Source organism: Fukomys damarensis, unplaced genomic scaffold (assembly GCF_012274545.1).
Source record: "Fukomys damarensis isolate Sample0158 unplaced genomic scaffold, DMR_v1.0_HiC HiC_scaffold_8, whole genome shotgun sequence".
Lineage (NCBI taxonomy): Eukaryota > Metazoa > Chordata > Mammalia > Rodentia > Bathyergidae > Fukomys > Fukomys damarensis.
Window position 1 is genome coordinate 23258370 of NW_022900920.1, and position 25188 is coordinate 23283557.

Genomic DNA, 25188 nt, shown 5'->3' on the forward strand with positions numbered 1-25188 from the left:
CCAGGCACTTTAGAACCAGAAGGAATAGCAGCAACAATCACTGTGCCATTTCTCTGCTCTGTGCCAAACGCTTCCTGAGCATCATGCTCCATAGCCTCCAGGATCCCACCACCGCCTCATTTTACAGACGAGGAACCGGGGCCCAGAGAGGTTTAGTAGATCTGAAATACAGACCCCATTTAGTTTGGTGCGAGAGCCCACCCCCCTGATCACTGTGCTGAACAGTCCCCGAGGGATCTCAGTAGTTGCCTAACCCAGCCTTCACATTTTTTTTCTGAGAAGAAAATGAAGCCGGCGAAGGGGAATAACTTCTCTGAGGCCACAGGGCACAAAGCATTCCCCTAACCCCACCTTACCCCACTGCAGCCCCCACCACTCAGATAGATGTGAGTGACATCAGGTCTTCTATGCCGGGAAGCTCTGGCTCAAGACGAATCTGCTGTCCTTGTCCTGGCTTTACTGAGGACAACATATTCCTCATCTATGGCTGCCTTTTTAATCCGAGTCACTCTGTGGTCAAAGCACCCAGAGCCCTGCTGACACCTTCCTCTCGCTTCCTCCTTCCCCCAAGGTCAAGTACAAATCTGACTTGAATCTCACCAGAGGTGCTGGCTGGACCCCTCCTGGCTCCTACAAAGTGGAGATGGCTCGGAGAGCTGCAGAACTGGCCAGAGCGAAGGGCCTGGGGCTCCAGGGGGCTCATGTGAGTAGCAAGCTACACACTCACCCCGCCTGACAAGACCACAGGAAAAGACAAAGTCATTGTTTCTTTTCAAAGTTTATTTTTGGCCAAAGGTCAGCTTGCTCTAAAGAAGTGTGAAATGCAGCTGAGCAAGGCGCCTAATTTCATGGGTCTGGGATGACCGGGTGGATGACACGCAGGTTAAATTTCCTGCAGGGCTTTCTCTGAAGTCACAGCCATTAGTTCTGCAGAGGCAAACCTACCGGGGAGACATCAATCCCGGGCCAGGGCACCCAGGCTGTGCTGACTGCTTGCTTGTTACATGTGCAGAAAGGGTCAGGGACTTGCTAGCTACAACAGCCTGCATTTTGAACCCTACTTTGTTCAGAAGAAAGACACAATGAGTAAATGAGAGACTGGCTTTGCTTCTTTCTTATTCTTACCTTGAGGATATTTTTTCTTGGGTAGGTGGAGGAAGGGACCAGAAAGGGGGGATGGATGGGTGAAATGCTCCTCTCAGCATGTTTTGGGGTGGGGGGCTTCATTTTAACAAGGGGGATGCGTTTGATTTCTGCAGGGGGCGCCGGAGGTGGCTGGAGATCATCTGAGGGGGGAGGTGAACCCAGATGCCACTGAGATCCTGCATGTCAAAAGGAAGAAGGCTCTGCTGATGTGAGGGAACAGCCTCTACCCCATTCTTGAGAATGAAGCCACAGTGGAAGTCTGCTTTTCAGAGCCCCACTTTAGATGGCTTCGGTCTGAGCAAATGTAAAAATGGCACCCTAGATCTGCCTTTATTAAAATGCCAACTCTGAAAGCAAATAGAAGATGTTGTATTTTTACTCTTTTCTGTGATACCTGCATGAGAATGGTGGGTGCTGCTGAGTAATTTAGGTGTTTGGGATGAGGAGTAAAGAGTCAAGGTGACCGTACCAGGGCATGGCATTCATAGGTGTCCCTGGCAGAGGCAGTCTCTGTGAACACTGATTTTCTAGAAGGTACAGTTGTCTGAAGGGAAGCAAAGCTAATGCAGATGCATCCGGTGTTGAGTGCATCATTCCTGGGCTCCCCATGAAGGCAGAGGGAAGTGGTGTGGATGCCGGCCATCAGGACCAGGGTGGGTAGCAGGTGTCTCTGCCCAGAGTGACTCACTCTGCTATGTGGCCTCCTGGGGACTCCAGGGGGTGTTCCTCACTGCCCATGCGGTCCACTTAGTCTGGTGCAGAAGAGGACAGGCTCTGAGGTTCCAGGACTTCAGACAGCCTCCTTTTGCATGGTGGCTTTGATCCAGTTCAGGAACTTGGTAACTTGGGTGTAGACCCCTGGCTTTTTCCCACATTCCTGGCCCCAGCTCACAATCCCATAGACATAATAGATGCCATTCTTCTCACAGGTCAGAGGACCTCCAGAGTCACCCTAAGGGAAAAAGCAGAAGTTCAGCCTTGTGGACCTGACACATTCAGAGATGCCCCCCATCTCTCAAGGGTGCCAGCTGTGATGGGGTGGAGTTAATTGCCCGCTGGCCATGTGGGCTTCTCTGGAAAGCATTCATGACACTCTTCTCATTCCTGCTGTGGGGCAGGGCTCTGAGCAGAGAGAAGCTACACTGTCACCAGGAGTCCACAAGGTCTTGGTAGAGAAGCCGAGGGCTGCAGTCACAATGTAGTTGGAGAATCTGCACCCTGATCCTTACTCTTGCAGTGTCATTGCCACTAATCCTTCTGGCAGGTGACTAAAGGGGTGGTGTTCGATCTTCTGGGTTCCAACCCAGGCTCTGCAGGGTGCTGGCCATGTGGCTTGGGACCTCAGTTTCTCAGCTATAAACTATGCATAGCAGCTGGCACCCTCCCCCAGGGTTACTGTGAAGATACATTGGTTGTAAGGCACACAGCACAGAGTCTGGTTGTGTTGAGTCCTCAGTGGCAGTGGTGAGGATAAGGATGGAGGAAAGGGTAGTGAGAAGGAGACTCATGAATAATGCTGTTCATGCACGACAGCTAACAGATCTTTAAAAACTGAACTCCCTCGCTGAATCATCGCGACCCGCTGATGATCTTATGCTCATGTTAGTTCCATGAGGCGCCCGAGACTGTAGAACTCCTTAGGTGGGTGATCAAGATCACACAATAACAGACAGAAACAGGTCATGGCCAACTCATGGCTATCTGTTTCCAAACCTACAAGTGTCCCGGATTATCTAGAGAACTGCACGATCTCTTTTCTTACTCATCTTCTAGGGGCCTAGGGTAAAATGCCCCCATCTGCCTTTGCCCCTTCCCTGAGTACATAGATATCTGTGGTTCCTTGGGAAGGGACTCAGGGTCACAATACAGCTACAAACCCTAATGAAAGAAACTTGAGTTTCTGTTCCCAAAGTGGGCCCAAGGCTGGCAAGTCTGTTGGGTCCCTTTGCAGGAGGCTCCATTAAGGGGCTGTGTTGGGGTTTCCAGGAAAGTTGAATGGTTTATAAGGATGTTAGGCAGAAAATCCTAAAATAAGGTGTTCCTGGCATCAGAAAGGATGGACCCTATGTGACGTGAACCCCACGAAGAGCTGTGTGGAGCAGGCTCTGACAGGAGGCAGGACCTGACCTCCCCTTAGAACCATTTGATGGAGCTGCCACCTCCTGCCGCGCCCCTGGGTCACCACAGACCTCAGCAGCTGGGTGAGGGCAGAACTCTAAAAGTCCAGACTAGCTGGGATGTCAGGCAGGTTCTAGGTTTGGCTGTGCACAGAGTCATGTAGATTTCTAGGGCTAAATCAATATCTGTATCCCTGTCTTTGTCTGTTCCTATTTCTGCCCATCTGTCCCACACACATTGAAACCCCGATGATTAATAATGTCACTATGATATCTCTAGGCCTTATATCACTTTCCTTTTAGTCATTGCTCTTGTGGGCAGTTCATTGCTCAGTGGGATTTTCAGACACTCTGCCCAACACTGAGGCCAGAAGTGCCACCTCCACGTTTAAACCTAGTGGAGCAAAGTGGCAGAATCTCTGGTGTCCTGCAGAGCTGGGGTTTTCAAACTCAAGGGCTATCACTCACTATCCCATTGCTATAGGCAAATGTGACTTTCTTAAGCAACTATAAAACGATGACAGTGACGCGCCCTTCACCAAAGTGTGATTTCAGTCAGTTAAATCGCAGGGCACACAATGTGACCACTGTGGTCATTATGCCGAGTCACCCTGGCTTCAGATATGGGGAGGGGCGGTCAGATACTCCCTGCCTATGCCTTAGCTTTGGGACAGGTGGCTTGGCTCCCATTCCAGGGCTCTACAGGGCCTTTGTGGCCAGCTTCTCCTTCACCAAATGCATTTAAGTCTGACCTGGCAGGTGTCTTGCCCAGGCTTCTGTAGGTTCCCTGCACAAATCATACTGGCATCGATCGTTTGGTCATAGAGTCTTCGGGAGTTGCACAAGGTGTTGGCGATCAGCTTGACTTTGGCATCCAGAAGCTGCCGGGACCCTTCCCCTGTGGACAGAAAAAAGGAGTTACTACTGTGCGGACCAGGGTGGCACCTACCCCACCTGAAGCTAGTGGTGTGAGGGGAAGGCCACCACCCTTCAGCTCAGGAAGGAAGGGGTTTCCCAGGAGATGGGCAGAAGAACCCCATCTTCCAGGACTGGGACCCTTCTCCTTCAGCCTTCAGTGATCCTATGCAGCTGAGCAGAATGGAACACGGCCATTTATTCCCTCCTCTGGCTCCTAACTAGGCCATGAGGTCCAAAGGGGCATGGATGACATCTTTGCCATCGTTAAAGGTTTCTAACATCAGCGGAATGGCTGGCATAAGTACATTCTGAATGATGGAATGAGGTTTCCTAGTGCATTACATTATCTGCTTCTGAGAGAAGACACCCCCCAAGATAATGAAATCAATTGAAATATGTCATTGACTTTGAACATGCTGTTTTAGAGGGCTATTTGTGAAAAATAAAATTGTTTTAACCTGAGTTGGGATTCTCAACTAAGACTTTGCCATGCTGTCTAGACCATACTGAGTAGAAGAGAGGCCAAAAGATTTGGATGGCCTGGAATGCAGACAGCTGCAAAAAGAGTTTTCTGGTTGGCCTTCATTCCAATTAGCCTAAAATCTCTTTCCCTAAAACCTCTGACACTTTGATCTATGACATTTTACTTTCTTTAAAAATAGAGACCTAAAGTGACTCTTACTTTCCATTATTAAGGACAAAATTGGGAGAGACAACAAATGCGTGGAGTATTTGGAAAAGACTTGAAATAGCCTTCTGAATGTCTTTGTGTTTAAGGGTATAATCTTGCCTTGGTCATTATTCCAAATCTTGGCAATATTTATTGAGAAATTAAAAGTGAGTTGTGCAAGTAACAAAGCCAAGGATGGACTGCAAATTGCCTGGTACTGAAGTCCAAGCTCTTGCAGTCCACCTAGGGAAGAACAGTGATCTCTGTGGATATAGGATCAATGTTGAGAAGAGTGAGTATCCGGGGGCAGGGGCCAGAGACCGATATGGTGATCAGGGAAGCTCAGGGAACATTCCCTGTCAAGGGTAAGATTTACCTGGAGTTTGAATGATGAAGCACATGCTTCTTTTGATAATGCATTTTACTCTTATTTCAAGTTAGATGGGCAGTTGGGGTGGGCCCTTTTTTCTCTGGCTGATGTATCTCCTCTGAGCTAGGAGAGAATGCTGGGACTGACTCACCTGTTTCTGTCACTCCCCAGCCAGAGATGTGACACTCAGTCCCTGAGGGAAAGGAATCATCAGGCAAACAAACAGTCTTCACGTATTTGGATTCCAGAGCACAGTGCCCATCCACCGGTTTTAACTTGAGCAAAGCTGGATGGAGAGAGGGAAAGAAATGGAGGTGACCTCATCTCTTTGGCAGGGAAGCATTAGCTTTCAGCTTGCTCTGGAAGGTGCTGATAGGGAAACTCCACCCTCCATGCCTGAAAAGTTCCTTCCCTCATCATGTTATTTTTTGAACTTGAGAGGAGTAACACAGGCGGAGAGTGATACTAGGAACAATAAATGCAAGGGAGGAGAGAGAGAGAGAGAGATCCTGTGGAGGGGAGATAGGGTGCAGAACTGAGCAGTTGCTTAACAATGTCATTGCCTCTGTACCAGAGCATTCTGTGCCTGTGCCAGGTGTGCCCATGTTAGTATCAGGAAGCTTAGAGTTGTACAATAGTGTCCTTATTTTCCCTAAGAGTGGCCCACTCCCAGCTAGGAAGCCAGGAGTGGGATTCCCAATGCAATGTTCCTCCTGACATCCTAACATCCTTTTCCCCTCAGTTTAAGAGTCCGTGCTCATGTTTCCACAGCACAAACATATAGTCTTGGAAATAAATTCTCTACCTTACAGGGTCCACAAGGGACCAAAATAATCATGAGAACCTTCTGGAATCAAACCCCATCTTCCCATCAGTGGAGAACTCCACCCAGGTGAGACACAGGAGGGCCAACAGAGAGGGAACTTGCCAATGTCGTTGTGTGGAATCTCGTCTCTTTCATTGTAGTCGTTGTACTTGATTATCTTCTCCACTCTGAAGGTCTGCTCATGGAATTCTGTCTTCATCAGGTCCTGGTCCCCCAGCACAACTTTTAGATGTTTGGTCTTTATGCTGTAGGGGGGAAGTAAAATGGTTGGGAAATTGCGCTGGACAGGAAGAGGCAAGACCCACATCCTCGATATGCTCCTGGCGAGCTGTGTGATCTTTGACTCTGGCCTTCTGCAGCATCAGCACCTTCATCCCCAGACCTTTTGTCCTTCACAGATCCTGCTGTGGGTTCCAAATAGACAGAAGCTAATTCCAGGCATGAACTGTTGTTTTTATCCCATCTTTCCAGCGAGGCCTCCTATTTTCCCCGGGTCTTGGTAAAGGACAGCCAAAAAGGTCCTGAACAAACCTGTTGAGATTCACTGGCAGATGCCAAGTCTGCTGCCTGACTTTCTTTTTTGTTTTGTTTTTTTGGTACCGGGGATTGAACTCAGGTCCTTGTGCTTGCAAGGCAGGTGCTGGAACCACTGAGCTAAATCCCTGGCCCTGCATGCCCAACTTTCTATATGAGTACCTCCTAGAGCTCCCAGATAATTTAATTACATGGTAGACTGAAAGACTGTCAAGGCAACCTCCAAAATCTGGGCTTCCTGGAACCACCTCTGACCACGTACCTAGGGAACTCAGAGGAGGTGGGGATCCCTTAGCTCCCGGGAGCCACTTGCTTCTCCAAGGTGCAGAGGAGGAGGCCTAGGCGAGGACACTGAACCCTGGAGGCTCACCCATAATAACATCAGACAATGCAGCAGGTTATTTTATCTGCTCAGGGCAGGTCAGTATGAGTTCTGTTCCCATTCACTTTCCTTTCATGTGGCTTGGGGAAGGTGCTAAGCCTTTCCAAGACCCAGGTCCTTGTTAATGAAAAGGGAAAGAACTTATTGAACATTTGCTATGTACAAAGACCTGCTGTACGCACTGAGGATAGTATAGTGAATGAAACAGATAAAAATCCCTTCCTTCCCTCTTGGCTTGTCTTCCAGGAGCTCATTTGGAGGATTAAATGTCCTATGATGCGTGCAAAGCCCACGCTAGGCAGTGTAGATATGAGAACCACTTTCTCTCTAGTCTTTCGAAGCCACAGTTTGGCCTCTGGAGCATTTGCCCCTAGTGCTTCCAGGGTTAGTGGGAAGAGGAGGGCACCAGGCTGCATCTGAGTCACCTGGTGGTCACTCACTCGGTGCAGTGGGCAGCAGTGAGCACCCAGCAGGGGTGGATCAGTGAGCCCCCGCAGAAGTGGCCTTGGGGCATGGTGGTGGCCAGAGGCCCCGAGGTCTGCAGCGATGCCTGCCATGGGTGCTTGCCCGCTGTGCTCTTAAAGCCTCCATAGATCCTCTTGATCTTCCTCTCTACAACTTCTGTCCTCCCGCAGGAGTCAAACCCCAAACGCTGGACCGGGGACTCCATGGGACTCTGCTCTGGGTTGGCAGTGTCTGCAGGACACAAGAAAACAGATCACCCAACTGAATGAGCCTCCTTCTAGTCTCTTGGAAGAAGCCAGCCCGAGATATGGCCTGGAGTCCAGCACAGTGTGTGCATACTGTTGGTGCACAGTGATATTTGTTGAAAGTCTTTATTAATATAAAGTAAGCCTTTGAACTAGCAGTGAAAATGCTGCTTTTCCTCTTTATTTCAAAGTGTACGTGTGTGTGTGTGTGTGTGTGTGTGTGTGTGTGTGTCTGAGTGTTGCCTTGCTCCCTTCCTTGGTCTTGTAAGGAGGGAGAAATAACATGTCACACTGAAAACCAAAGAGGACTTCTCAGAGGAGAGGATGCTTGGCTTTGCTTCCTAATAATGGTTGGAAATGGACAAGGGCAGACATAGGATGGAGTATTACAAACAGAGGCAACCATATTACCAAAGGCACTTGTCATGGAGGGAACACCACTGGTTGAAGTAGGAGGTGGGCCAGGAAGACCAGCAGGAAGGCGGTGAGGCTGGAATTCAGGCCAGCTTGCACCCTGAGAGGCTGTGGGGACCGAGCCAATGTGTGATCACACAGAGGGCTGGCCTAGTGCCGAGCACACAGCAGAGGACCTGTACACAGTGGATGTGCATCCTGATCTGGAGCCAGGAAAAGAGTTTATAGTAGGACTACCTGGCCTGAGCTGACAAAGGCATCCTGTCCAGCCTCCTGAGTGTTGCAGAGGTGGGGAGGTAGGTTAGCACTGGGATGAGAGTTGGGAAAGTGGGTCTGGAGGGAGGACAGGGTGCAAAGGCTGGGGTGCCAACAATATCTATGGAATGTCACCTTCCCACCAGGGGCCTGGGGGCATCCACCAGCTGAGTTGGGAAAGTGGGTCTGGAGGGAGGACAGGGTGCAAAGGCTGGGGTGCCAACAATATCTATCTATGGAATGTCACCTTCCCACCAGGGGCCTGGGGGCATCCACCAGCTTACCTAGAGCCGAGCAAGCGGAGACATCACAGTACTCCCACTTCACCGTATCACTGTTAGCTTTGATAAAACACCAGGGCTTTTGGTCTCCGTCTGGGTTTCTAAAGTGAAAAACAAAACATAAGGAGGCTTAGAGAATGGTGAACACAGCCTCACTGAAGGACCCTTGGATGAGAGGCTGCCACACCCTTGGGCTTCCCCTGGGTCTCTTCCCAAACCAATCCTCCAATGGCTTAGCACACCATAGTCTAGAAGGCTAGTCTCAGTTTATTTGTCAAAATCTTAATTTCTAGAGGACAGTCCCAAGGACCAGGAAGTAGTTCACAGGCCTTGGGCCAGACCCACAGGTCACATCGAATTAGTCACAGGAAAGGAAACTCGATCTCTATTGAAGACTCTGTGTCGGAGAAGTAAAATAACCACAAAACACAATGGGCTTTTCTGCCTGAACCTCTGAATTTCAGGCCGGGTAATCCTCAGAGGAAAGTTGCCAAGGAAGCCCCCATGGAAGGAGTAGCTCAAGGAGGGTGCAGGCTGAATGTAACTCGTGCTCATGCAAGGAAAGGCCTCTTATTTGTAGAGGCAGCTCAAAGCCATACAAAGGATCCCCACTGCTTGTATGAAAATCACCTAAATCCTTGGCCTTGGTTAGGCAGTGGGAGGAAGCCTGCCGAGTCCAGTACCAGCTACTCAAGTGGAGTGGCATGGAGGCAGCCAAAGAAGCAGGGGGTAACTCTAGTCATTCCCAGGGTGGTCTTGGCATTATCCTTACTCAGGAAAACTGTGGTAGAGACTGTGCTCATCAGACAGTCCATTTACTCCCCTTTATTTCTCCCCTAAAGTTATGTGGGGCCATGCGATGACTTCTGAACAATAAAATGTACACAGGGAGATAATGTGTCACTTACGAATTGAGGCAGTTTTTTTTAATGCTCTGCTTTCCAATTGTCCATTCTACTCCTGGGTGTTTGAGAAATGATGTGGAGGTAAATTGCCTCCCATCACCGCCCCCAACCCACATGACACACATGGCAGCATTAGTAAGAAACTGTGATTCATTTAAGTCACTGATATCTAGGGACTGTTTGTTTCAGCAGCTTAACCTCACCTGTCCTGAGTGGGATAGTTTCCTTGACAGACGGCTAATGGATCTCAATGATTTGTTTCAAAATGAAGCCACCAGGACTGAGCACAGAGGAGGGAACTTTTACCTGCAGAAGTTGTGCTCCCCGATCCCGTGGTTCTCAGCGTCCTCCATGAACATGTTGTAATTCTCCTGCACAAGGAGGTGGGAGTTCCAGGGCAGACACGTGTGGTGGTTGACTGTCCTGCTCACTCTGCCACGGTAAGAGTAGCCATCACCAACATAGCAGTCATCAGAACCTCAGAGAGAGCAGGCAGAAGTGTGAGAACTGGGAGCAACATTACACCATTCCTGGGAAGGCTGGTGGGTGCAGCAGTGGTCAGTAACACTGGGCCTGCATATTCATCACCTTGAGATTTCACCACAAATTTCAAGGATATTCCAGATTCGACCCAGCTTAAAAATGTGAAATATGCTAGCTGGAAATGGAGCTGGGAACTTTCCCCCTTAATTTTGGCTTACAAAATAATTATTGGAAGGTGGTTTGAGCCCCAGATATGCTCAGGTGCATTTTTCGGGGCTGCACTGCCTCCCAGATGATTACTTTCTTTACCTGGCATCAGATGCACCTGATACCCTAAGGATGGAAGGATGAAGCAATAGAATAAGAGTCTGGGCAACTTGACTTAAACTACATTTTGGCAACAGGGAAGAATTACAGATGCCTCACCTGGCCATGGATTTCTGAAAAAAATGCTGTCAGAGATCGTACCTATTTCACAGTATCTTCCCTTGAATTGGTCAGGACAGGTACAGCTGAATTTGGATCTCCGCCGATGGCGTGAGCAGATGCCGCCATTCTGGCAGGGATTTGGCCGGCACACCGGAAGCACTGTGAACACAGGAAGTGGGACCAGGATGGCTCCTCAGGAGGCAAAATCTCCACCTGAGGTGACGAGGAGATATTGGTGGCATTTTTTTTTTGGTGTCACCCTTTCACAAAAGATGGGTCACCAAATGGAAAGATGGACCCACCGAGACTCTGGTAAGTGTGCACATGGACCTTGAGAGTGTGAGCAAGCATGGATAAAGCAATAAGCATGGAGGCCATGCAAAAAAAAATAAAAAGTGTGTGTAAATGGGCCAATTATAAGAAATGACAAAAGGCATAGAAGGATTTTGGGGGTGGGTCTGATTTAGGTTGAAACTTGGCTCTGGCCCTTTTTAGTTGTGTGGTCTTAAGCAACTTAGTTATCCTCTATGGGTTTTAGTTTCTGTAATTGTAGAACTCTTCCTTGCAGTTTTTGGGGGGATGTGAGAGAGAATATAAATATTCTAGGACAGTGCTTGACTCAAACAATTTATACTAATTCCCAAGGTTGGCCCATCTCAGGAATACATCTGCACCTACTTCCTGGAGGAGGTGAGTTTCAGGATGATTGTTTTTTGAGTGAGAAGGCACAGAGATCGGTCACTTCCCATTGGACTCTCTGAGAAAGACAGATTCATAAAAGCCCTAGTTAAAAGAACCATCTTGGATGCCATGAAGACTTTGGATGCATCTGGACGTCCACACCGTAAGATGCAGTGACTCCAGGCACAAGCTAGGGCAGAGAGAGCTCAGCAGAAAAGGAGCCTCCACCACTTACCTCTGGAACAGTCTGGACCCGTGTAAGGATGTTTGCAGGCACAGCGGTAGTAGGGAGGACTTTGGGTAATGAGACATTCGCCCTGGCCACATGGGTTGTTCCTGCACTTGGTTTTCACTGTAGGAGATCCATAAAGAAGTACAAGAGAAAGTATAAGACAGGACAGTATTTGAGGCACAATTTACTTAGAGAGACTCCTGCGCAGCACAATGTTTGGGTCGGGTGTGGCTGACCTAGCCTGGGCCTTGTCCATGGTTCTGAAACACCATGCTGACCCAGGACAAGGCTTCTCTTACCCCAGGATCATGGGTGATTGCTTCCTGTGTGCTTTCTGCTTCCCATAGTTTATATTTCTCCATCTTAATAAAAACATGGTTAAAGTTTTATGCCTTCCCCAAACAGAGGTGCAATTTTAATCTGTCCATCTTGTAAATGACTTATTTTTATATTTTGTCATTCTTTTGTGAAGTTGAGGAATGAACCCAAATGATGGGCTGACACCTGATATCGTCATCCAGAAGCATTTATTGAAGGGATATAAATTTTGAAAACAGAAGGAATTCGTCAGGAGGACACAGAGGAAAAGAAGTCAACTACGAAGTTCTCTATAGTTGTAAGAACTGACTCACTACTCCCACCCTAGTTAGATGGTTGCTAGAGTGGACAGGATCTGGGTTCTCCCTAGGGACACAATCACCCACAGGAGCTCTATTCCCAGTGCTATGTGCCATGGCCTCATGTTGCCCAAAGAGCTTACCAAAGGCAGGAACTTTGAGGCTGGTGTGTCAAAAGAACACTGGGCCAGCAGTCAGGCTCCAGGACTGTATTCTACTCAAATCCTAATTAGCTGTGTGGATATGAGCAAGCGTATGCCTTTTCTGGGTTCTCCGTCTCTGGTTTGGGTTTTATATGCCCTGACAACCAACACACTCTCCCATTTGAGGACAATATCTCTCTGTTGTAGTCAGTCTAACCATTCAAAACACAAAGCCCTGAGTTTGGAATACAGCACATCTTGATTCCACTCCAGCTCTATTTCCTATTTGCTTCCATCTGCTCGTCTGTACAATGGACACCCTAGCCCTGTCTCAGTGTGGGAGGAGGAGGCTGTGAAGTGCCGCCGGGACCTGCAGAGAAATCCATTAGGCGTGCCCCATGTGCAGTAATCACCCATCCGTGGGTCCACTTGGCCCTTCTTACCACCCAGGCTCAGAGAATGAATGGCTTCCTGTTTAATCTAAGAGCGAACCTGGGGGAGAGGTACTTACCGTTCTGACACCTGTTCCCAGAGAAGGGGGGCTGACAGCTGCACCTGAAGGTGTCCCTGCTGATGACACAGCTCCCACCATGTTCACAAGGGTTGGACTGGCACGGATCTAAGACACACAGGCAGAAGTCAGGGTCCAGAAGGGGCAGCTCACGAGACACCCTCACTTCTTGCCTAACTTCACTCTCCTGCTCCCAATGACAGCAGCCGCAGAACCAGTGATTGGGCAAAGGGGGAAACATAAGTCATTCTTAAAGAGCAAGGAGAACTGAGGCTGCAAGGTCAGAGAGAGGGACTCAAGCAGGTAAGAGGAGAGGCAAGGAGGAATCGCTACTGTGTCCCCTCCGTCTGGCTCTGGATGGAGCTTTTCTCATTGCGAAACTCCTCATTTCCCTCATGAGTGTTTTTCTCCTCCCATCTTGCTGGGAGTGCATGGGTCTGTCTCTGATGCCGAAGGCATTTCACAAGGCTGAGACCTCCCCTACTTCCAGTGCCCAGGGATGGAGGTCAGGAGTGGGGGGAAAACCCACCTCTAATGAAACACAAGCTTTCTGAACATCAGGAGAGAAGACCAAAGGCAAGAGGGGACAGAAGAATTGACGGTGAGGAGGAAATGACCCAGTGGCCTTCATCTTTCTTCAACTACTTGTTCAGTTAGATTTTGTCATATTTCATCTGTGCCTTTGGCTTTTCATGGCTGTCTGAATGGATCTTCCCTTGGGGAATTCTTTATCCTTCTGTTCACACACATTGTTCTTTGGTTCAGGAACTAGGATCCCTGGGCCTGGCTCTTGTTTTGATAGTCCCTTCTGATGTTCCCCTGATGCCCTGTATCTTGGCCCTGCCTTCCTGGCCACTTTGCACAGTTACACAGCTTTTATTGCAGCTGCTGAGTGCTTTCCACACCTTCTCCTGCGTTAGGCACAGGGTTTTGCTTGGACCCGGCTTCTTATTTCCTTTTCTGTTCCATTGCTCTTTTTAAAAAAGCCACAACACAAAAACATGTGTGGTAGAAGCACACGTGTTGTGCGTGAGTGCACACAACACACACACTAACAATTGTGAAAAGTTTCTGAAGAATGAAAAGAGAAGGAAAAACACAAAAAAGATGGAAGGGAAGGAAAGTCGCAAATCCAAACTGGTAAATGCTACAGCCTGATGCTCAATGCCTACTCAAGTTCTTCTGCATAATTAGATCCCCATCTGAGACCAGAGCTATGGAAATGACTTAGAACAGGACTATTGTTCACAGTGTCAGGGGGACCTGGATGATGAGGCATCAACTTGCTGCATGACTGTGGCCAAGTCAGCTCCTTTTTGGGCCTCACTTACTTCATCCGTCATTTGAGGGTGGGGTACGTGGTCTCCAAAAACCTCTCCATTCTCATGGTATGTGTTTCTAACTGAAACAAAATTGTCAGTATCTACTTTTTGGTGGTGGTCAGAGAGAAGCCACACAGTAAGCCCCTTGAACATGTTGCCCTCCTGTGAGCAGATCTGGTACCCACCATCATCTGCATAATACCAGTCAGGATTCTCAGAGTAGGCCAGTGAAGTATTGGCTTTCTCTTCCTGGATATTTTCCTCGTAGCTGTAGTCATAGAAGTCAGGAGTCCAATCTATGGGGTGGGAAAAGAACAGAAGAAAAGCTTATCATTTTCCTTTGATAAGATAGCGATTTGTTTAGCTGAACACCTTTTCTCCAAGACATCAAAGTCCTTAAGGAGGGATCACATGTCTTTACAGCTCTTCACACTGATGGGGAAGGACAGGAAGGGTCAGGCTGTGTCACTTTTCATTTGGAGGATACTAATGCTCTAGCAGGATGATGTTGGCATTCAGCAGGGTCAAGAGCACTCATTTCAGAGTGGGAGATGTCGAGTCCTGACATTCCACTGACAGTAACCTTGGTGACCGTGGAGAAGCCATTACATTCTTGATGCCTTGGCTTTTGCATCTTGGTGCAAGAGGAAGAGGACCGGGACCCAGAAGGTCTCTAAAGTTCTACATGGGGCCTTCCGGGGTCAGGTCATGTGGCGCTCGAGTACCTCAGTGGAAAGTTCTGTGAATACTATTTCTTGATGAGACTTTATTAATCATCTTAGTCTAATGAGGCAAAAGAAATCTGTCAATTTCCTTTTGTTTGTGGCATCAAACTACTCCTCCCAAGTTGAATCGTATTTATTGAGCCTTTTTTATGCACCAGGCTGTCCTTTTTCCATTTCATTTCATCCTCATAAAAATCGAGGAAGTGTATTATCTGCTCTGCTTTAAGCTGAGAAAGCCGAGGTAGAAAGAGGCTAAGTAACTTGCCCAAGGTCACACGGATAATAAATAGCAGGATCTGGAGTAAGGCAGTTGGTCAGCATTAACCCTAAATTTCCCTAGTTCAATGTAAGTGAGCAAGCGCTTGCACTGTTGGCTTCCACTGCCTCGGCTAAACTCAGACTTACCTCGTCAAAGAGTGTCCAGCCGTGCCTATCGAATACCCAGCCTACTAATGAGGACTCACCTGAGTACAGCCTCGAGAGCAGGTCGTGCCTACTGAAAGAGAAGGCAGTGTCGGGAGTCGACCAGAACTATAAACCTCATGCTAGTCTTGACTCTGGGAAAAAACACATATGTGTAAGACTGGGTTCGAGCTCTTTGTCGTCTGGGGCCTGAGAAGATGCCGGTAGCTCCATGGCTTGGAGAGAGAAGTTTGGGATTTGAAGAAAGTTAGGCTAATTTTGTTCTCTCCAGCAGATGAGAGTGCAGCAGTTTGGCAAGTTGAAACTGGAAGGAAGTTGTCTGTCCAGAGAGGCATATGATAATGAGGCAGGGCAGAAGGCAGAACGCAGACTTGAAAAGGGCTCCTACAGAGCCAGCTGATGAGGCGGAGGACTGCACTCTACCTAAGCCTGATTATCAACCACATTATCTCACTCATCCCTCCGTCATTCTGTTATAGTCTTTATCTCTCAGGCTTTTGAAAAATCAACTTTTTCACAATGGCTGTTTTATATTTCCCATTAAAATGGAACTATCTTTTTATTTCTTTTTTGAATACACCAACCCTGGCTCCTCGGCAAGGCTGCGCCTCATTTATCACAGTGTCAAGTCAAGCCTCCCTTTGCTTGCTCATTATTTCTCCTGAGCTGCTTTTCCCCACTATGAAAATGCTCCCAGAGGAGGCCACCTTTCCAAGGATGAGGATCTAGGTTGAAGATAAGGCCATTGTCTTCCTGAAGCAAATAAAGTTTCCTTCCATCTCACACCATAAAGCAGAGAAAGAGAGTGAGAAAGTTGGAAAAAAATGTCATTCTGAGTTTGACATGAAAGACTTCAAGCTGACATTTGGAAGGGACAATGATATGACTGCATCATTTCTTTCTTTCTTTTGGAGAATTTTTGTTTTTCCAGCAGGTGTTTACAGATAAGAGCCCTTCAGTTTGCTCCTATAATTTCTCCTATCACTCCCATAGGTGGGGGGTCAGACTATTTCATCTTGGCTATATCCATAAAAACCCCACCCCCTGAAATATTTGGAAATGGAGGGATGCAGATGCTTACACAGAAGGGATAGTGTGGCTTTTCCAGCTGAGGGGAGATAGATGAAATAGCTATTGGAGGATTTAGACTTGAATTTCTACTTACAAGTTCTGTTCGTCTTTCGGCCTAGGTGGGAGACCGTTAATCGTGATGTGTCAGCTTCCCTGGATTAAGAAACATCTAGTAAAATAACAGAGCCTGCTCCTGGGCATGTCCAAGGGGGCCCTGGAGCTGTGACCTGGGGTACCACATGTGGTCCCTCACCCCCTCCCTCTCTGGCCCCTATGCTCTGCTCTGATTTCCCAGCCACCATGAACTAAGCAGCTTTGCTGTGCCACACTCTTCTGCCTTGGAGCCAGCTGACCACAGTCTGAAACCACGAACCAAATTAGACCTCTCCTCCTGTATGTTGTGGGTGTCAGGTGTGTGTGTCCCGACAGTGAGAGAGCTGACTAACAAGAGCTGAATGAGAATAAAACGCAGAGGCTCGGAATTGTATTCCTGCTAAAGTGCAGTAAGTCCTTCCTCTCCACGAGGGTCCAGAAACCTTCGCCGAAGTGGTGAAGCCCAGCAAAGGTTCAGTGGCCTCGGACTCCCAGGGCAGAAGCCATCTGGCTGTGGAGGGCTGCTCAAGAATGACACCAGGTCCTTTATATTTGGGTGGCTTCAGAGTGTCGCCTGGGATGATTGCTCTACCTCCACATTTCAAGCTTATTTTGTTTGTTACCCATTACACCGGCACCCAGCTCTCCCGTCTGTGTAAGAAACTTGTATTGCACACTTACAATGGGCCAAGTATGATACCAGGTGCCAGAGATACTGGAGGCAGTGGAGAGTTGCACAGTTACACGAAGAAGAATGGGCCGTGGCACTGTCCTCAAAGGAACCTGCAGTCTGCATTGGCTGAGGGAAGAAATCCAGCCAAACAGGAAGAGTAAAGGCTGGCGATGAAGTAGGGAAGCCAGACGGGGCCAAGTCCAGAAACTCTGGCTCGGTTTGAGCCAATTTGATGACAAAGATGCCTCGGTTCTCCAGCTGTCTGAACCTGTGTGACTTTTGCAGCTCCATTGCCCATCTGCTGTGTCTAGGTCAGCCTGGGACAGAGGCATTTGTGATGACGTGACAGTTCCAAGCATGGCTTTGGGAATCTGATCAGCACAGCCTCGTCTGTATCAGAAGAGCTGCTCAGTTGGACCCAGCCAAGTTGCTAATTCAAGGAATTCATATCCAAATACATGGTGAGTGATTGAAGCCACAGAGTTGGGGTAGTGTATTATGCCCGGGGCTTCATTAATATTAGGTTGCAAGTGGGCTAAATCATTTTAGATACAGCTGGCTGTAGAATTTAGGTTAGTGGCGGAGTCTCAGATTGTACCTCTCTCTGGGAATTAGCTTGGTCTATCTGATTCATTTCCTCTATTGGACATTGTTTTTTTAAGAGCAAGGGCTACTGGATTCTTCTCTCTACCCTATGATGTCCAGCATGGGTCAGCTGTTGGTTTGCAGATGGATTTTCCCTCAGTGGCCAAGCCTCCCCACTTTCTGATTGGCTGGCACAGAGCCTTGACCACAGTGCTGGATTCTGCTGGACCCAATGGGGGATTTAGGAAAGAGGCTATGTGAGATTTGGCCCATAGGTATTTAGTGAAGAAAATTCCTGATGAGCTCTGTAGGAATCTACAAACTTGTCCAAATGCTCTGCTGAGTAGAAAGGGCTTCTGCCTGGCCTGATATCTGGTTCCAATTCAGATTATTTAAATTCAGATTATTTGAGTCCTTCTCTGGGCTGTTAGAAAGGAAGAGCTTTGCAGAAGAAAAGGGGGGCTGTCAGAAGCATTTCATTTTAGATAGAAAAGAAATCCATATGGATTTGTCTCTCAGAGTCTGTATCTAGAAATCATCAGGAAGAATGCTGAGAGAACCCTGAGTTAACCCAAACAATCCTAGTAACGGGTTGTTACATATTGAATGTTTTCTGTGCTTCAGGCACTAGGTGAAGTGAATGTGGTTGAACATAATCCTAGTTAACTTGGAAACTGGGCCTTGGAATCTGTATCTTTATGCCTGCTCTAGGGACCAAGAAAAACCAGGGCAAGGACGTGGTAAACCAGGTCCACCCGACTCCAGATCCTGTTTGCCTTTTTATGAGCTGGGAGCCTTTGGTGGGTTTGTGTTTCAGAAACTCCATGGGTCTTTGCTTTCAGGAAGTTATGCGGATTGAGAAATCTTCTTTAGAACATGCTCCCAGTCCCTTGGCCAGGATCGCTGGGGTCCATGTTCAGGGTCTTTCCACAAATGCTCAGAGTTCCTCCAACGGGAACCTCACAGCTGCTCCAGTTAAAGAGCTTGCCAGATGTGTGGAACGGAATGAAAATCTCTGGAATGTCGTCCCTGTTAGTGTCATCCATCACCGTGGCACAGACGGCTCCTCCAAGAGGGCCCCCAGGCCCCAGCCCTGTCGGACTGCATTTGACACTTCCAGTCTGGCTGATGGGTCAAGGCCAGCAGAGAGCCTTGCTGGCAGGGAGCGGGACAGCTGATGGACGGGCTCAGCCCGCGGCGCTGGGCAGAGCCGAGTCAGCTTTGAAGAGGCGTTTCTGCCGGCCTGCTGGCTGTGAGTCACCTGCTTTGGGGAGACAGGCAGGGTCTGCGCCGTTTGATAGCCACCTCCCCAGCCACCACTCACAGGGGACCGGGCACCTTCTGCTCTAGCCAGGCCCTGTCATGCACCGTGTCCAGCAAGACCAACCAAAGCAACAGCGTGCCTGAGGGCGTGAGTGCGTGAGCACCGGGCCTCTTCATTGTGCTGTTGTCTGAAGCTGGCAGGGATCTGGCAAATTCCATCAAAGCACTACCCTCATGTGCAATTAAATCAGGCACCTGACACGGATGCTCTTAAAACTGAACCAGCCCTTCACAGGCAGCCCCAGCCACTGCTTCTCATCTGCTGTACAGCCAGGGGCTCAGAGACCACTCCAGAAAGACTCTGGGGCCTGGGGAGGCCTACTGCAGGGCCCTTCATGTGTTCACCAACTTCTCAGAAGCTATTGGCAGGCTTCTTTTACAGCCTAGATTCTCAGGATGCTACGTCCAAGGCTCTCCATCCCCTCTGCTCTACACTATTTTTCAACCTGCACTTAAATGTCTCTGGTGATGAGGAAACTCATTACCTCTCCAGAGCCCAACAGCCCCTTCAGTTTTCAGTATATTGAATTAAAGCAATAAGCCTTATGGACACATGCAAGGAATCCACTCCCTTTTCTGTGATCTCTGCTTTACAGTTGTTCTACTTGTTCACTGTGTGTTCCAGGGTGTCATACACACTGCAGACACATTTTCCAACTTTCTGGAAGACGGCAGCAGAGTATTTTGAGGAAGAGATACTTCTGAATTCCTACAAAGTTAGCTTGTAGTCCAGGGATAGGCCTGCTTCACTCAAAAAGAGAAAGGTCCCTTGAGTTTTACTGTCTGCTCCCATGTTGCCCTGCAGCCTGTCTCTGACACTCAGGCCTGAGGAGCCCCTGGAGCGAGGGACCAGCACTCTGAGGGAGCGGTATAGCCCTGGCAGCCCCAGGCCCAGGACTCCCTGTAGAATGGCTGAGGCCACCAGCAAGGGCAGCCTCTGAATCTGGGCCTTCTAGAAGCTGACTGAATACTGAATAGTCTTGTTCCCTTTGGAGAAAGATGCAGATTCTCTCAAAAGCACACATGCCATGCTGCTGTGTATTTTGGTGCCATTCCCTGAGCCCAGGGGCTGGGATGCAAACTTAGCCTCATTCACTCCGAGCCTCTATCAGTCTCTGCCATCCACAGCTTTGCTGCTGGGAGCACTGACTTCCAACTGCACTTGGCCAAGTCTCCACTATCTTTACTCCAAAGAAATCCTTGATGACAGTGGAGACATAACCAGAGCCTCCTGTGCCAGCCTCCGTCCTCTGCAGTGAGCAGCCAGGGCCCCACCCTTGGGGATGTTGGCCTCTGGCCAATGTAACAGTGGATGGTGTTTCCTCCCTGGGAATTCAAGCAGCTAAGAGAGGCTGGGACCCCAGCTGGATAGGGAACACCATGCGCCTAAGATGGAAACAGCAGTGGGGGTGCTAGTGTGCGCCTATGGCAGGCGCAAGTCATCCCTGGGATGCGGGCCACTTGTCCTGGCTCCCTGCAGGTGTGGAAGGTATGCACTAAGCCTTCTGGAGCTGACCATTGCTCAGTCACACCCTTGCGTTCCCTCCTCATCACATCTCAGCCACCAAAGGGCTGTGCAACCAGGAACAGGGTGCCACTCCTCTTTGGGTCTTCGTCCCTGCCTCTGTAAAATTGGGGCGTTTAACCACATCAGCAGTTTTCCTCTGTGGTCCTGAGACTGGCCCTGAGGGCTGTCACTGGCCGCTGCAAATTGTGGCAAGTACTGAGTGAAGGCCACGTTTCTGAGCACATGGAAAGAGAAGGCTCTGATATTTCGGAACCAGTTCAACCCCAAGGACCCTCCAATACTTCCCTGTTTGGGGAACCAGTCTGTGGTGGGTAGGAAGCCCTGGGGTGATCAGCACACGCACCTGGGTCCAGGTCTTCGGGGAATGGCTTCAAGAAGAACTGAAAAAGAAAACGACACAGAGCAGAGCTCGGTGAGTCAGGTGGGCCTGAGCAGCTGTGACCCAGAGGCCCATATCCAGCGCAGAGCACCGGGTGTCTCCAGGACTTGAACCCTTTCCACACCAGGGAACAGGCTGCCCAGGACTGCTGTCCCCGTCGGTTAGGGCGGTGGAGCTATTCTGCCTGACTGTGCCCTGGTGCCCGCTGTTCTTATACAACCCTCTTGGCCTTGCTCAAGAGGAGATAGTGGAGACTCAATGGCACACAGCCGTGGTAAGATTAGGGTTTATGCTCCAGTCTCTGGTTTCTTTGGGTGACGGCCCTCCAGTAGATCGGAAAGACACGAACGCTAAAATCTCCCCAGGAACTTCCCATTATTCTCGGAATAAAATCCAAACACCTGTTGTGACCTACGAGCCTCTTCCCACACTTCTCCATCCCACCATTCTTACTCAGCTCTGGCCACATCTGGTTTCAAAATGGTGCAAGCAACCCCTCCCCTCACCCCAGGCCATTTGTACTGACTTTTCCCTCTGCCTGGACCTCTTCCATGACTTTTACCAGGTCTCAGTTTAAACATCACCTTCTCAGGAAGGCCTTTTCTAAATATCCTGTCAGTATCACATCCCTAAACCCCTGTTATTTTGCTGCTGTACTTGCTTTTCTCTCCATGGTCCTTTATTACAGTATACAATTTTAGGTTTGTTTGCATGTCCTTTGTCTCTCACATTGGACCCTGTCTTCCAGAAAGGCAGGCCTCTTGTCTGCTTTGTCACTGATGAATTCCCCAATACGTACTCAGCACAATACTTGGCACACGGCATCCCTCAAAAAATTTTTCTGAATAAAAAAATAATGATATGACAAGGTCCTTTTAGCACTCAGCACTTAGCAGGAAAAGAAAGCTTTGCTTATCTAATAACTGGAATGTGTTCTTTTATTTACATCACAAGTCAGCACATTAAGACCCTTGGGCAAAGCCTCCGAGTTGTGTTGTTATAAATAAAGTTTTATTGGACAGTAGTCATGTTCATTTGTTTACATTTTTATAGCTGCTTTTGTGCTACAATAGCACTCTGTGACAGAGAAAATGCAGTTGAGAAATGTGCGGTCTGGCGCTTTCCAGAAAAAGCTTGCGACCTCCGATTTAGAAAGTGAAAGTTTTATCATTTGACAGCTTTTCCTTTGGGTCATGGCTGCAGGGCACTGAGCTTTATGGAATGCATCTTCCTGGTGGTGCCCACATAAATCACACTCTTTGGTATGTTTGCTTCTGTAGGCTCAGTGGAAGTTTTAATTTTCTGTCTACTGTGGGGATTTCTTAAGCAGTTCGAGAAAGTAGGCAGATGATAAATCAGAGAGAAAGGAAAAATGTACCTGATATGATGTACTGAGGATATGACATCAACAAACAGTGCTCTTGACAAAAGAAATGCATATCTTAAATCTACTTGTTCTGGGCTTGGTGGTGCAGATCTGTAATCCCAGAACTTGGGAGGCTGAAGCAGAACTGTCATGAGTTTGAGGCTAACCTGGGCTACACAGTGAGTTCAAGTCCAGCAAGAACCTGTCTCAAAAAAAATAAAAATTAAAAATAAAAAACCTACTTGTGAGTCACACCATGAGTCCAAACTGTGAGATCCAAACTGTGGTCATACCACAAAACAACTAGCCTCACTCTACAAAAGTATCACTGCCACAAAAGACAGAAAAGACAGAGGGCCACACTTATTAAGAGACATAACCAAAAAGGCACCTTTGATTGGATCCTGGATTTTAAAGAAAGCTATAAAGGGCAGTATTGAGACAATTGGGAGATGTAAATATAAACTTTTGTTAGATTGTTTTACTGTGTCAGTGTTGATTTTTTTCGAGAGTGGATAATGGTATTATAACTCCATAGGAAAATGTGCTTGCTCTTTTTTTCCCCCAGTACTGGGTATTGAAAATTGCACATAGGGTTACTCTACCACTGAATTATATCCCCACTCTATTTTTTTATATGGAGACAGGGCATCACTAAATTGCCCAGTCTGGCCTCAAAATTGCTATGTTCTTGCCTCAGTTTCCCCTGTGTAGCTGGTATTACAGGTGTGCAGCACAGTTCCCAGCAGAAATGTGCTTATTCTCAGGAGGTGCAAACTGAAATGCAGTACAATATCTGCTCTCTTTTTGCAGGTGATTCAGCAAATAAAACACAACATATAGACACACGTACACACAAGAGAACGAGAGAGATCATAAAGGTGGCAAAATATTTTCAACTGCTCCTCTATCTAGCTGGATGAAAGATATTCATTGTGTTTTCTTGTAGGTTTGGGAAATTACCAAAACATGTTTTCTGGTACGGTCTCTGTTGATTACCTCACAGTCCACCAGCCTTGCTTCTACGAGGGACAGGTGTTCGGTTTGGAGGGTGGGAGGGGTGGATAAGGGGGCTTTGTTGAAAGGGGATGTTCAGGTCAGGGGTATGGCCATCCTGGGCCTGGGGGCTTGAACAGGGACCACCTGACGGGACACTGTGGGTGTGTGTGCCAGGGCCACCCAGCTCTCCCCGAATTCTTGCATTTCAGTCTAGTAGGACGGGTCAAGACAGGACAGGGGATTCTGGGGTACCTCCTTTCTCAGGACCTGGAGGGGAAGGGCCCTGTAGGATCTGCACCAGGCCAAAGCCAAATCTTGGCTCTCCTTGGAGCCTGAGTGGCCAGGTGTCATGCTCCCCATGGCCAGCAGGTGGCATATGTGCCCTTCTAGGTGCGCGCGCTGGAGGGAAACCAAACTTTAAGACACTGGAACTTCCTTCCGGGTGAAGCTGGCTCATCAGACCCCCAGGTCTCAGGGAGCTCAGGCCGCCACCGTCTGGTTATGTGGCATGAATGAGTCACCCCGTGACTCCCTGTGTCCACTCAGAGAGGCCGTGGTGCATGGTGGAGGCTGGGTATTTTGGGCTCCCTGTGGGAAAGGCCTGTATGATGGCACAGGTGGGAAGGTGGACACAGTGAGGCCTCCTTTCGTGCTGTCATTCCATTCCATTTTTCCACAGAAGCAGCAGAATCACAGAAAAGCTCTTACTCCAGAAACTTGCAACCCAGAGGAACATTAATGTAGGAAGAGGAGGAAGAGAAGAACTAAAAAGGGGAAGGGATAAGAAGGATGATCTCAGTTTACATTCTTTAAGAACTGACAGTCGTCAGGGACTGTGTGAAATTTTTATAGGTGTTTTGTCTTCCTTATTACACACCATGCTCGATGAGTCAGGTACTATAATTTTGTCCATTCTGGAGGTGAGAAAACAGGTTTGCAGAGATTAAATTGTCCACAATGCCAATGAGTTCTGGAGCTGGACTATACTAGAGTCAGTCTTCCGTGAGGGTCCTTGCTCTCGTTAGGCTTGCTGTCAGGAATGAGGGAGCCATGGCCTGCACATGCTGTAACAAAAGGATGGAAGAGAAAGAGGCAGGACCCTGAAAGAAGCCAGTGTCCAGCTAGGCTGAGTATCAGGTCCCCCGTTCTTAGTCAGCTCCATGGAAGGCTTGTCCACACTGGCTCAGGCCTGGCAGGGTACAGAGAAGCCATGTGAGCCTCGGCCAGCCCACATCTCAATGAACATCTCCGCCCAGATCCAAAGGCACGCATGGTGCTGCCTGCTTTTCCGACCACCTCCATTCCCAGTGTCAATGGGGCCTAATCTTCCTCCCAGCCACGGCTGAGCTTGTCGCAGGTCCGGTGTATTCCAGGAAATGGTTAGTAAGGAGGGAGGGACAGATCTGATCTTAATGGTTTACGGTATAATTTTGTCGAGGGCCAGGGGTTACTGGGTCTAATCTATTTTGTCCTATTTCTAATCTGGGGATTATTTCAACTCAGGTTCTTTCTCTGCCTTTCTTCTACACCTTCTGGAAAACAAAACAAAAAGGCTGAGGTTGGAAGTCTGAGCTGAGGTGCTCCAGAGTTATATATAGTTGGCAGAAAACGTCCTCAGACAGTTGGGAGACAGTGGAGGCTACTCGGGGCTGGATCTGTCGTCCGTCAGGTTGGAGGGTCAGCTCAGAAGAGCCAAGAGCAGTGAAATCTGCCTCCTGGTAGGTAAAAGGCTGGCTAATCCCAGCCACCCTTCCTCCATGCGCGTTCTACCAGGAAGCAGATAGATGTTGCCCGCCACCAGGGAAAGATTGCATCGTATCCAAGGGCAGGGGCCTGGAGAGAGCTGGGTGTCATGGCCAAGCTTGGCTGCAGCCTCTGGGCTGGAAGGCGTGGACAGGGTGAGGGCACACAGGTCAATAGGGCCAGTCCCACTGCAGACACAGCTCCGGGTCACAGTGCACACAGCAGGTGGCAGAGGACAGTGATGGCCAATGTGCAGGTCACCCCATGAAACCCTGCTTCTTTGCCCTGTGGGAGCATCAGCACTATATAATTTATGTAATATATATATATATAT

General features: G+C 48.6%; 2 protein-coding genes across 3 annotated transcripts in view; one reads left to right on the forward strand and one right to left on the reverse strand.

Annotated features, from left to right (window-relative positions):
- Positions 1-1659, forward strand: part of Nrap (nebulin related anchoring protein) — a 67619-nt gene extending 65960 nt beyond the window's left edge. Inside the window, exons 42-43 of the mRNA XM_019209015.1 lie at positions 572-703; positions 1260-1659. Of these exons, the coding sequence (XP_019064560.1) occupies positions 572-703; positions 1260-1358 (231 nt within the window). The 3' untranslated portion in view covers positions 1359-1659. The remainder of the gene's footprint in view (positions 1-571; positions 704-1259) is intronic.
- Positions 1660-1661: 2 nt separating this feature from the next.
- Positions 1662-25188, reverse strand: part of Habp2 (hyaluronan binding protein 2) — a 30040-nt gene continuing 6513 nt past the window's right edge. Inside the window, exons 2-14 of one of the 2 annotated variants that reach the window (XM_010634605.2) lie at positions 23989-24175; positions 20711-20747; positions 14132-14242; positions 12625-12732; positions 11357-11473; positions 10480-10599; positions 9835-10006; positions 8627-8724; positions 7404-7659; positions 6150-6292; positions 5373-5507; positions 4016-4161; positions 1662-2098 (exon numbers count right to left, since the gene is read on the reverse strand). In XM_010634605.2, coding sequence (XP_010632907.1) covers positions 1937-2098; positions 4016-4161; positions 5373-5507; positions 6150-6292; positions 7404-7659; positions 8627-8724; positions 9835-10006; positions 10480-10599; positions 11357-11473; positions 12625-12732; positions 14132-14242; positions 20711-20747; positions 23989-24024 — 1641 coding nt within the window. In that variant the 5' untranslated portion in view covers positions 24025-24175 and the 3' untranslated portion in view covers positions 1662-1936. The remainder of the gene's footprint in view (positions 2099-4015; positions 4162-5372; positions 5508-6149; positions 6293-7403; positions 7660-8626; positions 8725-9834; positions 10007-10479; positions 10600-11356; positions 11474-12624; positions 12733-14131; positions 14243-20710; positions 20748-23988; positions 24176-25188) is intronic. The other variant, XM_010634604.2, reaches the window with a different exon arrangement.